Below are 13,169 nucleotides of genomic sequence, written 5' to 3' on the forward strand. Positions count from 1 at the left end.
CTTTCATCTTCACACACTTAAACATAGCAAGTTTTGCAGACAATGTACTGTATTTACACTGAAGAAGTGTTTAACTACTAGTATCAATTAATTGAATCCATGTGTGTGAATATACAGTATATTTTTTGTTATATTAATGGTGAACTTTTTTTTTTTTTTTATTAATCTTTGTTTCAGATAAGTAAGTACATTACAAAAGAAATCAAACAGTTTGGCAACTTATAGTTATTTTTAATGCCATACTAGGGGGCTCCGCCCCCTGCTCAGTTTGCTTGCCAACCCCCGGGTGGGCGCTATGCACTAGCCACTTCTTGGCTCTGCCGCTCGCGTATGGGGAAGCAGATGTACAATTTAAACAGATTATTATTTTCATGGGAATTGTTACATGTGCATACTTTTACATACTAATTTACATTACAGTGAGTAATTAACCATAGTAAAAAATAGTAAAATGTAATAAATTGAAAGAAAATTATTTTTCATGTTGCTTTAGAGGTGTTTGTTGCGTTATACGTTTTCGTTCTGTTTGACTTTGAAATTAACATGCAAATACTTTTTAAACTTACACTTTTACTGTAAAACGTCAGTAAAAACAATATTTGGAATTTACTTTTCGTCAATATCGCATTGAATTTTGATTCCATGTTTGTAGTTACATCGTGACAATGCAATGTATAACTGCCCGTGAGTGAATATCGTTTCTTTCTCTCTAATAAATAAACATACTTTTTCAAATGTTTATCCCTGTGATTTATTTGTCATAGCAAAAGCTATTCTAACGGGAAACTGTAAACATTTTAATACTAATGGCTTATCAAGATCTGCTTTGGTGTCTAATGTTATCCACAGAAGATGTACTACATTACCTTTCTTGTCAGAATTGTTCGACCAATATTGAATACAACTAAGCTTGTCCTATCGCATAGCCCATGGGTGGCAAACTCCAGGCCTGGAGTGCCACAGTGGCTACAGGTTTTCATTCTGACCCTTTTCCTAATCAGTGACCAGTTTTCACTGCTAATTAACTTTTTCCCCATCACTTTAATAGCCCTGTTAAAAGAGTTCAGCCCTCTGAATTGATTCCTTTCTTCATTAAATGACAGCCAAGCAGAAATGAGATGTGAAACGAGCTAACAGATGACCAGCTAAACTGGGTCTTCAAACTCCAATAAATTTCACTTCAATCACTTTGTTAATGAGAAGCCAATTCTTGCTGTTAATTAAACCCGTTATTTAATTCCGTGGCTGCTTGTTGCTCTCATTCTGCCTCAGCACACATTTCCAGAACTGTTGTTTTTCTGTTCTTTCTAAGAACACCGTCAAAATGTTTTAGTGACCTGAGAGATCAACCTTACCAAGACCACCACCTTTCTTTAATTTCAGATATTGTGTAATGGGCACAGGGGAGCTGGTCATGTGGTGGCTTGTTTTGTGTCTCATTATTGTTTGGCTGCTAATTAAAGAAAAAGAAACAACTATGGGGCCTGAGTTAAGCAAAAGAAGTAATTAGCTGCAAAAACTGGTCACTAATTAAGAAGATGGTAAGAATGAAAACCTGCAGCCACTGCGGCACTCTAGGCCTGGAGTTTGCCACCCCTGGCATAGCCTATCACTCATATATAAATTACGCAATAACATTACGATATATCCTTCTTTCAACAGTACTGATTAACAATTTTTGCGTTAAATCATTTGACTTTGTTTCTTGGTGCTAGAATTGTCCGTGTACTTATTTCTTCTGTTGATAACCCTTTGTGATGAAATTCTTCAATCAAGATTTGGACATAATGCATCTTCTTTTATTGGGAACTTAAAGTGAGGAAAACGTAAAAATTTATAAGAGTTGAGAGCGTAGGAACTGTGTCTGATAAAAGCATTCACACAGATGAGAGGTGAGAGGACCGTGGGTGTGTGCCGTTAACCCGAAATGGATAAGAGGAGGCGGGACGTCATAAAATCTCTTGGCAATAGTCTCATCTGATGATTATCTTTTATAATAGAGCGATGTATAATGGATAAATATTTTCTGTACATATTTTATCAAGTAAAAATGTTTATTTTTAAGGGAATTTTTGTTGATTTTAGTATTTTATGGCCACTGAGCACTAAGCCTACAGAATTTCATTTTAGCAATAAAAATTAACAGGTAACATCTGTATTCTTTAGTTAAATTCTAAAAAAAACAAACTTTAACACTTTAATATAATTTATGCATCTTGTAATGCCGGAGCTTAGTGTAAAAAGTCAAAGAGGTAATTAGGGGGGGAAAAAAAAAAACTGCAATTAGGAATGGAATTGGCAAATTCAGTAACATGTGATTGGTATTGGCCCTCAAAAAATTGATTGGAGCATCCCTATTTTGAATTAAAATCTATGACTGGAGGTCCCCAGCTGTTTGATATACAGTGATCCCTCGCTATATCGTTCTTCAACTTTCGCGGCTTCACTCTATCGCGGATTTTATATGTAAGCATATTTAAATATATAACGCAGATTTTTGCTGCTTTGTGGGTTCTGTGGACAATGTGTCTTTTACTTCCTGTACATGCTTCCTCAGTTGGTTTGCCCAGTTGATTTCATACAAGGGACGCTATTGGCAGATGACTGAGAAGCTAACCAATCAGAGCACGCAGTTAAGTTCCTGTGTGCTGAATGCAATGTTAACCAGGAAGTCTCGTCTCGCTCATTCAGCATCAACGTGTTTTGCTGTATAAAGAGTTAACTTTTGTGTTTATCTTTGTGCATAGTCAAGCCCTTCATTATGGCTCCAAACCGATCTGTTACTGCTTCAGGGGCTGTGCCCAAGTGTCAACGGAAGATTTTTTTTTAAAATATATTTATTTTATTGGAATCCATACAAAGCAATCAAGTTTTTACAAAAAGAAAAATTGAGTTAAGAACAGATCAATCCCCACCCTGAGAGAGAGAGCAAGCCAAAAGGCGTAAAATTTAAGGCTTGTAAACATACCTAAATTAATAAATTCTCTGTGCTTCATGAACTTATTTTAAAATATTACTGATTAGATCCTGCCATGCTTTGAAAAAGTCTGTAATGGATCCTCTAACAGAGTATTTGATTTTTCCAGTTTCAAATTATATAACACATCAGTTTCCCACTGACTTACAAGAGGAGAGTTTGGGTTCTTCCAGTTTATCAGAATGAGTCTGCGTGCCAAGAGTGTAGTGAATGCAATCACAATTTGTTTGTCTTTCTCCACTTTAAGCCCTCTGGAAGAACCCCAAACACAGCTGTCAATGGGTTAGGAGGGATTGTGAGTCCAAGGCTGTCTGAGAGGTAATTAAATTTTACTTCTATTGCAGGTTGGGTCCAAGCCTGTGTATGTTCTTCTATTTGTGTCCAGGTTCTTATAAGCCTGTATATTTGCTGCCCAGTAATAAAACTGGAAGTCAGGTAGAGCCATGCCGCCTTCTGCCTTTTGTCTTTGTAGGGTCGCTTTCTCTTTTGATGTGTGGATGTTTTGAATTCCAAATAAATGAGGTTATTGTTGAATCTAATTGCCTAAAGAATGATTTATTAATGTATATTGGGATGTTTTGAAATAAAAAGGAGCTTAGGAAGAATATTCATCTTAACAGTGTTAATTCTTCCAGCTAGTGTGAGATGAAGGGTTGACCATCTATGCAAGTCTTGTTTAATTTTTTCCATGCAGGCGAAATTTTGTTGATAAAGAGCTTTATGTTTACTTGTGATGTTTACGAGGTATTTAAACTGTTCTGCAATGATAAAAGGTAGGGTGTCTAATCTAATATTATATGCTTGAGAATTCACTGGAAAGAGTACACTTTTATTCAAATTAATTCTGAGACCAGAGATCTTTTGAAATTCTGTGAGTGCTGTTAAGACTGGAGGCACAGAATTTTCTTGGTCCGATATATACAGTACCATATCATCTGCATATAATGAGATTTTCTCTTCCAGTCCTTCTCTGCTAATCCCTTTATCTGATCAGTATTTCGACAATGTATTGCCAGTGGTTCAATGGCAATTGCAAACAGCAGCAGTGACAAGGGGCATCCTTGTCTAGTGCCACGTTCTAGTTTAGAAGTACAACGGAAGATTGCGAAAAGGTAAAGGTTTTGGATATCTTAAAGGAAGGGAAAAGCTACACCGCTGTAGGACACCATTACGGCATCAAAGAGGCTATGATTCTTTTTATTTAAAAAGTAGGAAAGGAATATAAGGTCTATGGCCGCAGTGTCCTTTTAACCAGGGTGCAAAACGAGTTGTAAGTGGATGTAATAAGGCAGTAGTCTGGATGGAATCTGCTTTAGGGATTTGGATTGAAGACTGCCAGAAGAAGAACAACGGCGTGCTACACAGTCGCCTGAAGAGGCTCCTTTAGAAGGGCTGTAACGCTCTCCTTTGTTGTGCAGTAAAACTAAACTCATTGTTATTGGACAAGTCGTCGTGTCATTGTTGGTAACTATAATTAATTTTCTACTTACAGTACTTAGTACATATACGTACGTTTAGTGTCACTGTACACACATTTACTGTATAGAATTTGTCTTGCATTGTATGTATTTATTGCTCGTGGCCTGTCTATCGTAATGGCTGTAACATATGTGATATCGGAGACGCTCGATATCTTTAAAATAATATTGAGGTTTTACTGTATATTAACAGTGTGTTTACATACATAATTTCAATGAATCTTACCTAATATCTAAGAATACAAAGGGTTTATGCTGTATAACTCGGGGGAATATTTATAAACAGTGTGGGAGAGTTTATAAGGGCTTAAAATATATAAAAATAACCATACAAACATATGGTTTCTACTTGTGGATTTTCACCTATCGCGGGGGTCTGGAGCATAACCCCGTGATCGAGGAGGATTACTGTAGTTGTATATTTTCCATGTCCCCTTGTTTTTGTTACAAAATAATTAATTTTAAGTGAATATTGTCACTAATTCATTCATCCATTGTCACAACTGCTGCCTTCTTTAGGATCTGAACTAGTACCAGTAGCACTGATTACTGGGTAACCCTGGAAGGGGTGCCAGTACCCCATTAGTATTAAAGAAAATGATTTAATTGAAAACTGTCATAAACCTTTCATGAAATATTATAGTAGTATCTGTTTAGCTTGTGCATTTGACACTTTTTTAACTCACAAAGCACATACAATAGCTCTTTGGATGTGAATGTTTTGTTATCTTTATTTAGTTTAGTTGTTGTATTTCACCAAGATAGATTTTATATGTATTGCTGGATTTATTTCAGGTGGCAGCACACAGCTATCATTCAGTATTCATGTTAAGGGCAGTTGCTACTAGTAGGTACATACAATGCGTCACCAAACACCAAAATATTTTAAGTCCCTATCTAAAGTAACAGCACAGGCCCCCCATTTTCCATGAATCTTTTATGCTCTTATGCAGCATAATTGCTTGGTTTAACAATGTTCATTGTTGTGAGAAAGTAAGTACACTCCCAAAAATGGATTGAACGTTTTAACAAATGTGGACTAGTGGAAATCTCATCATTATTTTAGTGTTATCAGTAGGTTAAAGGATATATTTGGAAGTTTTGTAATTAAGGTTGTTTTTTGACACTTGTGATATGCTGCCACTTGTTCCAGACACTTCCTTTGTTAAGTGAAGCTTCCGGAAGAGTAGTTTACAGTTACCTGAGGGCAGCATTCCAAACATGTAATAGAAGCCTTTAAACTTTCCAGATATGTTCAGTCTGAAGCAGCAGAGCTGCTCAATTCACAAAGCACAGCATTTCAGAAACCTGTTTATGACAACAAAACAAGGTGAAAATAATTGTATGGCAGCATTTCTTCTCTTTTCTGATGGGATAATTGTTGTTCTGTGTTCACAGATAGCTAAAATGGATAGGCTTTTCATGTTGGGGGGGAAAAAACACTGGAGGAATGCAGCAATGCTAGCTGGCAGCAGTGTGTATAGAAGCATTTATTTACGACTTTCTGCTGCTGTTTAACATTAAATAACCTTGAGGATAAAGCGGTGCATAAATATGGAAACTAAATTAAATAGTATGATTTCCATCAACTTCATTTCAATAATCCTAAAACTTGGCGGCCATCTATAGTAGCGATTAGATTGATTAATGTTGTTCCACCTATCCAATACAGTTAATTGTGCATGGTTTATTGGAATGAAACATGGCCGAAGAATGTAGAGCAGAGTTTCAATGAGGGAGAGATGTCGAGTAGGCAAGAGAATGGATTGGCAGGAAGGCAGTTAGTCTTGTAGTAAAGAGAAATAACCTGAACTGGTTTAAGTGTAGTAAAATAGTGTGAATGACTGGGTAAAGTGATGATGATGAGGAGGATGGGCAAGGGGCTGGCATGAGGAAAGTGGGTCTTGCCCCAATGATGTCTTTGATTACGGCAAGTGGAGGAATTAAATTTGAGGGGCATCTGGCTAACTTGCCTGTACCTAAATAACTGATGATAATCTGCTGTGTCTCATCTGCTATTTAAAACAGTAAGGTCTGTGTGCCCCAGTGCTTCTGAGCAATGTGATTGGTCAGTTTGGTTTTGATGACGTGACAAAAGGGGAAGTGCAAGTGTGGGATACATAAGGAAGAATAAAGGTGTATGAACAATGCTGAGAGAGTCCCCTTCAAGTATGGCAATCTGTAAGAGAGTTTTGTTTTTTTCATTTGGGACATCTGGTCAACCTAATTAGTATGATTATTATGAATAATTTTATGATTCAGTTATTTTACCTCAGCAGCAGTTGAATGTGGTTTTGTAGCTACATACGAATTTTCTTAAAGAATTTCTTCATACATATTCAGCAATGACGCAGCAACAGCTCTCCGACAGCAAATCTTTTTCTCTTGTGGTTCGCTGTCGCTTTCTGCATCTCCTTCACCAGCTGACATCTTGACCAGTTGTTTCTCAAGTGCTTGTCTTTTGGTATCTTGGTCAAAAAAAAATCTTATCTTTTTACCGTGGGTCACAGACAGTAGGTAGACGGTATAGTAGCTCGGAGAATACACCACTGAAGTGTTTTTGACAGCCTCCAAAAGTGTGTTTTTCGCCATCTGAACTCTGGCATCTGTCTTGCCACACTTGCTAAGCTAGCATTTATTTAAACGCTTAAATAGACTGAATCGCATCTGCAATTTGTAGATGAACCCACGCTTACGTCTTTAGTAAGTTACTCGAATGGTTCAAGTAGAGTAATTATGTTTTCCATAAGTCCCCACTGATACACCATGAGAGAGGCAGGAAGCTTGTATTCTGCATCATATGCAGCAAGAGTGAGCTTCTGATCAATTAGACTTTTCAGGATAGAATATGTGCTGTTCCAACAAGTCAGGACATCCTGTTAAAGCATTCTTGTTGGGGTACCAAGGTCTGTTTGTATTTAACTCCGCCACAAAATGGTGAGCTGCGAATGCTTAAAATGAGTAACTATTCGCCTCCCAATGGCAATGCAGTCGGAAATGCTTCTCTGGCTCAATAGGCTTTCATTTGCAGCGAGCTGAAAAGTGTGAGCCATGTAGCTTAAACTTTTAATGTCAATTTCTCCCATAGCTTTTGCCATATTGCAAGCGTTGTCATGAAGCACAAGGTGCACATTACTTTTTTAAATGTTTCACTTTGCTGACGTGGAATCGAAAGCTTGTGTGATGAAAGTTGCAAAATGAGAACCAGAGAACTAATTAGCATGCAACACAACTCGTTTGCCTCAAAATTTTCGTTAATCCAGTGTGCGTTTAGACTTGAGGTGCTCATGGGGCTGACCTCTGAGCTCCACTTATCTGTAGTGAAGCTAACGCTGGTGACATTGTTTTTTAAAAGCTTGTGGATATGTGTAGCAATCACATCATATAATGCAGGCAGTGAGATACCTGCAAAATATTACCAGCTTGGAAGAATGTACCTTGTCCTCAACTAGGGAAAAGGTTGGGCATCAAGTGCGATCATTTCCATTATTTTATTAGTTCTGTCTTTAGCTCTGGTGCTGCCTTGAGGAAACATCTTTTGTTTTGGTATTAGCTGCTAGAAATTCTGTGTATAATTCATTCTGGTTGTTTTTCAGATGGGTAATTAAGTTTGTGGTATTGAAAAGATTAATTCTGCAGCCTCCTTGCATTATCTCATTTTTTAATACATTGGCATTGATTTCTTATTGCCTTCTTTTCAACTTGCCTTTTAGGAAGGCATTTAAAATCATGTTGTACTTGCTCAAATATTATTTTGTTAAAAGTTCAGGTTTAAGGCCATTGTTTAAGTTTAAACCATGTCATTGATTGTTTAAAATTCTTTTGTGTTGCTTCTACATTAAGTTTTGATTCAGTATATAGGTACTTAATGATTCATGTATTTATTTTATAATTACATGTTGTAATGTTATATGCGATTAATCGTGATTAATTACAGGCATTTATGAGATTCATTTTTTTTTTTTTAATCAATTCCCGGTCCTAATTTTTAATTATTCTATTACCTGTCCTTGGTAGGTACAGTGCCTAATAAATCTCATCACTGTGTGGAGAGTGATAGGGCAAATATTAGTTTGCTGGCCACAGTTTGCATATTACTTCTAGATTGGTAATTACACATCAACTTTTATGTCAAATCCTAGTATCTCACAAAAGGCAAAAACTATCCATAATGACAGGTTTTACATTGTATGCTTAATGTATTTGTTGGGCCATTAAAGTCACAATTTATAATGTAGTCAGACTTACATTTTGCTACTTAGAAAGCCTTATTCATCTTGGTTTGTTCTTGTGCAGGTGTAAGACAAGCCCTGTGGTTGACCAAGTCCAAATTAATTAAAGGACTTCCAGAACACATTGTGGCATTGGCCGAGGACCCTGCAAACCAGATTGAAAATCAGGATGAAAGAGTGCAGCAAGCGATCCAGCATGCACGTTTTTGGGATACCCGTGATATACGACCAAAAAGGGAAAGATTTTGGTAAGGTTTTCAACTAATGATATTTAAAATTAAAATTATTGAAAGAATCAGTTTTCTTTGTACATCAGTCAGTGTGCAGAATATAATAACCCTTGTTTTTATTCAATAGACAGATCTAAAACAAGACGTCAGGTGTTTCTAGTTAATTCAGCCTGTAAAAGAGAGAAACTGAAAATTACTTTTTATTTAGACATTTAAATTTTTCTTCATCATCAGTTTACTGTCATTTTTGAACTTATCCAGGTTGGCTAGTTACCCTCCAGTCTTTTTCTCCTGGGAATTCATTGGGGTGCAGTCCATTTTTCTCATGTGATCTGCCACCACCTTCACAGTTGTGTCTTCATCAGTTTCCCTTTTGGCCTCCCCTTTGACTCCATCACAGTACACCTCTTCACCCAATCATCCTCAGCCTTTTGTGCCACGTGCCCAAACCACCTTGGTGTGAAAGTGCTGAGAACAAACACACTAAGTCTTGACTTGGTATTCTTCCTCTCACTCCTGACACTCCACACATCCACCACTAATCTCGGTTCCTACTAAACTGGCTTCATATTCCACCTTCATTGGCCACGTGTCACTCCCCTTGCTGCTCCTCACACAGCTTTCATAACCTAATACCCATTCAGTGTCAGAATAGCTTCGGCATGCTGAAGTTTACGTAAAACAGGCTGGCAGTGACACACACAGAAGTGTAGCTTTGAGCAACATAAATGGATTAAGAGAACATGTGTTATGTGACTCACTAGTGATGTTACCTTTGTTTTTTAAGGCACAAAAATTCAATTGCCTTGCTTTTCACCATAGATAGAATGAGATCATTCATTGTTTTCTCTCTGATTATGGCTGTGCGTATGTATGTATGTATGTGTGTGTGTGTGTGTGTGTATATATACAGTGGCTTGCAAAAGTATTCGGCCCCCTTGAACTTTTCCACATTTTGTCACATTACAGCCACAAACATGAATCAATTTCATTGGAATTCCACGTGAAAGACCAATACAAAGTGGTGTACACGTGAGAAGTGGAACGAAAATCATACATGATTCCAAACAATTTTTACAAATAACTGAAAAGTGGGGTATGCCCCTGAGTCAATACTTTGTAGAACCACCTTTTGCTGCAATTACAGCTGCCAGTCTTTTAGGGTATGTCTCTACCAGCTTTGCACATCTAGAGACTGAAATCCTTGCCCATTCTTCTTTGCAAAACAGCTCCAGCTCAGTCAGATTAGATGGACAGCGTTTGTGAACAGCAGTTTTCAGATCTTGCCACAGATTCTCGATTGGATTTAGATCTGGACTTTGACTGGGCCATTCTAACACATGGATATGCTTTGTTTTAAACTATTCCATTGTTGCCCTGGCTTTATGTTTAGAGTCGTTGTCCTGCTGGAAGGTGAACCTCCGCCCCAGTCTCAAGTCTTTTGCAGACTCCAAGAGGTTTTCTTCCAAGATTGCCCTGTATTTGGCTCCATCCATCTTCCCATCAACTCTGACCAGCTTCCCTGTCCCTGCTGAAGAGAAGCACCCCCAGAGCATGATGCTGCCACCACCATATTTGACAGTGGGGATGGTGTGTTCAGAGTGATGTGCAGTGTTAGTTTTCGCCACACATAGCGTTTTGCATTTTGGCCAAAAGTTCCATTTTGGTCTCATCTGACCAGAGTACCTTCTTCCACGTGTTTGCTGTGTCCCCACATGGCTTGTGGCAAACTGCAAACGGACTTCTTATGGTTTTCTGTTAACAATGGCTTTCTTCTTGCCACTCTTCCATAAAGGCCAACTTTGTGCAGTGCGACTAATAGTTGTCCTATGGACAGATTCCCCACCTGGGCTGTAGATCTCTGCAGCTTGTCCAGAGTCACCATGGGCCTCTTGGCTGCATTTCTGATCAGCTCTCCTTGTTCGGCCTGTGAGTTTAGGTGGATGGCCTTGTCTTGGTAGGTTTACAGTTGTGCCATACTCCTTCCATTTCTGAATGATCGCTTGAACAGTGCTCCGTGGGATGTTCAAGGCTTTGGAAATCTTTTTGTAGCCTAAGCCTGCTTTAAATTTCTCAATAACTTTATCCCTGACCTGTCTGGTGTGTTCTTTGGACTTCATGGTGTTGTTGCTCCCAATATTCTCTTAGACAACCTCTGAGGCCGTCACAGAGCAGCTGTATTTGTACTGACATTAGATGACACACAGGTGCACTCTATTTAGTCATTAGCACTCATCAGGCAATGTCTATGGGCAACGGACTGCACTCAGACCAGAATAATTACGCACACCCCACTTTGCAGTTATTTATTTGTAAAAATGGGGAAGTGTACAACTTTGTATTGGTCTTTCACGTGGAATTCCAATGAAATTGATTCATGTTTGTGGCTGTAATTTGACAAAATGTGGAAAAGTTCAAGGGGCGAATATTTTTGCAAGCCACTGTGTGTGTGTGTGTGTATATGTGTGTATATATATATATATAGTGAATTAGATGCTATATAGTGCCCAACCCGGCACAGATTCACACTGAGGCATGTGTAAAGGCTTTTTATTTTCTTCAGCTGTCCCGTGAACCCTCCAGCCACAACACAGTCCCAAAAGCATAACATACACAGACCAAACACTCTTCCTCTATGCAATCTCATCCTCTTCCTCCCGTCTGGCCCTGAGTGGTTGTTGCTTCTCGGAAGTGTTCCAGGTGCTTGACCACCTGATTCCAGTTGCACTTTCGGGTGGGGCTGAAGAGTTGTCCAGCTGGGCTGTGGAATATATGCAGCACCACCTGGCGGACACCCCAGCTCCCAACCAGGCTGTTGAGGACTCCATCTCCCATTGCAGGTTGAGGCATCACCGCCGGCCAGGAGGCTGCCAACCCCATGTACTAAGTTGCCCATGGTTGCTCCCCTGGAACATATGCAGCAGGGGAACAATATATATATATCTCTATATATATATATATATCTCTATATAAATCTGTCTATATCTATGTCTCTGTCTTTCTCTCACTCATTCTTTCACCCCATAAAACTGGGCTGCAGCATGGTGGCCAAGACCATACAGCAGTTAAACTGGACAGGTTGCACTCAGAACAGGCCTCGCCATGGTCGAGGCCTGTTCTAAGATAAGTGCACATGCTCAGTGTCATATCCAGAGGTTGTCTTTTGAAAATACATGTATGTACATTGCTGCAGAAGTTGAAGGGGTGTTTCAGCCTGTCAGTGCTCAGACCCTACACTGCATTAAATTGGTCTGCATGGCTGTTGTCCTAAAAGGAAACATCTTCTAAAGATGATGCACAAGAAAACCCACAAACAGTTTGCTGAAAACAAGCATACTAAGGACATCGATTACAGGAACCATGTCCTGTGGTCTGATGAGACCAAGATAAACTTATTTGGTCCAGATGGTGTTAAGCGTGTGTGGCAGCAACAAGGTGAGGAGTACCAAGACAAGTGTGTCTTGCCTACAGTCAAGCATGGTGGTGAGAGCGTCATGGTTTGGGGCTGCATGAGTGCTGCCGGCACTGGGGAGCTACAGTTCATTGGGGGAACCATGAATGCCAACATGTACTGTGACATACTGAAGGAGAGCATGATCCCCTCCCTTCAGAAACTGGGCCGCAGGGCAGTATTCCAACATGATAACGACCCCAAACACACCTCCAAGACGACCACTGCCTTGCTAAAGAAACTGAGGGTAAAGTTGCTGGACTGGCCAAGCATGTCTCCAGACCTAAACCCTATTGCGCAGCTGTTGGGAATCCTTAAACGGAAGATGGAGGAGCGCAAGGTCTCCAACATCCACCAGCTCCGTGATGTTGCCATGGAGGAGTGGAAGAGGATTCCAGTGGCAACCTGTGAAGTTCCAGTGAACTCCATGCCCAAGAGAGTTAAGGCAGTGCTGGAAAATAATGGTGGCCACACAAACTATTGAAACTTTGGGCACACTTTGGACATTTTTCACTTAGGGGTGTACTCACTTTTGTTGCCAGTGGTTTAGACATTAACGGCTGTGTGTTGAGTTATTTTGAGGGGACAGTAAATTTACACTGTTATACAAGCTGTACACTGACTACTTTACATTGTATCAAAGTGTCATATCTTCAGTGTTGTCCCATGAAAAGATATGCTAAAATATTTACAAAAATGTGAGGGGTGTAATCACTTTTGGGAGATAATGTATGTTAAAAATAAAGTTGGATATCCAAGGTATTGTATAAGTACACATTTCTTTTTCAAACCCATGTACGC

The 13,169-nt window shown here is 39.1% G+C and overlaps 1 protein-coding gene across 1 annotated transcript in view; it reads left to right on the plus strand.

Annotated features, from left to right (window-relative positions):
* Nucleotides 1-13,169, plus strand: part of mrpl37 (mitochondrial ribosomal protein L37) — a 28,118-nt gene that overhangs the window by 3,614 nt on the left and 11,335 nt on the right. Inside the window, exon 2 of the mRNA XM_039734732.1 lies at nt 8,752-8,935. Coding sequence (XP_039590666.1) covers nt 8,752-8,935 — 184 coding nt within the window. The remainder of the gene's footprint in view (nt 1-8,751; nt 8,936-13,169) is intronic.

This window comes from Polypterus senegalus, chromosome 14, assembly GCF_016835505.1.
Source record: "Polypterus senegalus isolate Bchr_013 chromosome 14, ASM1683550v1, whole genome shotgun sequence".
NCBI lineage: Eukaryota > Metazoa > Chordata > Cladistia > Polypteriformes > Polypteridae > Polypterus > Polypterus senegalus.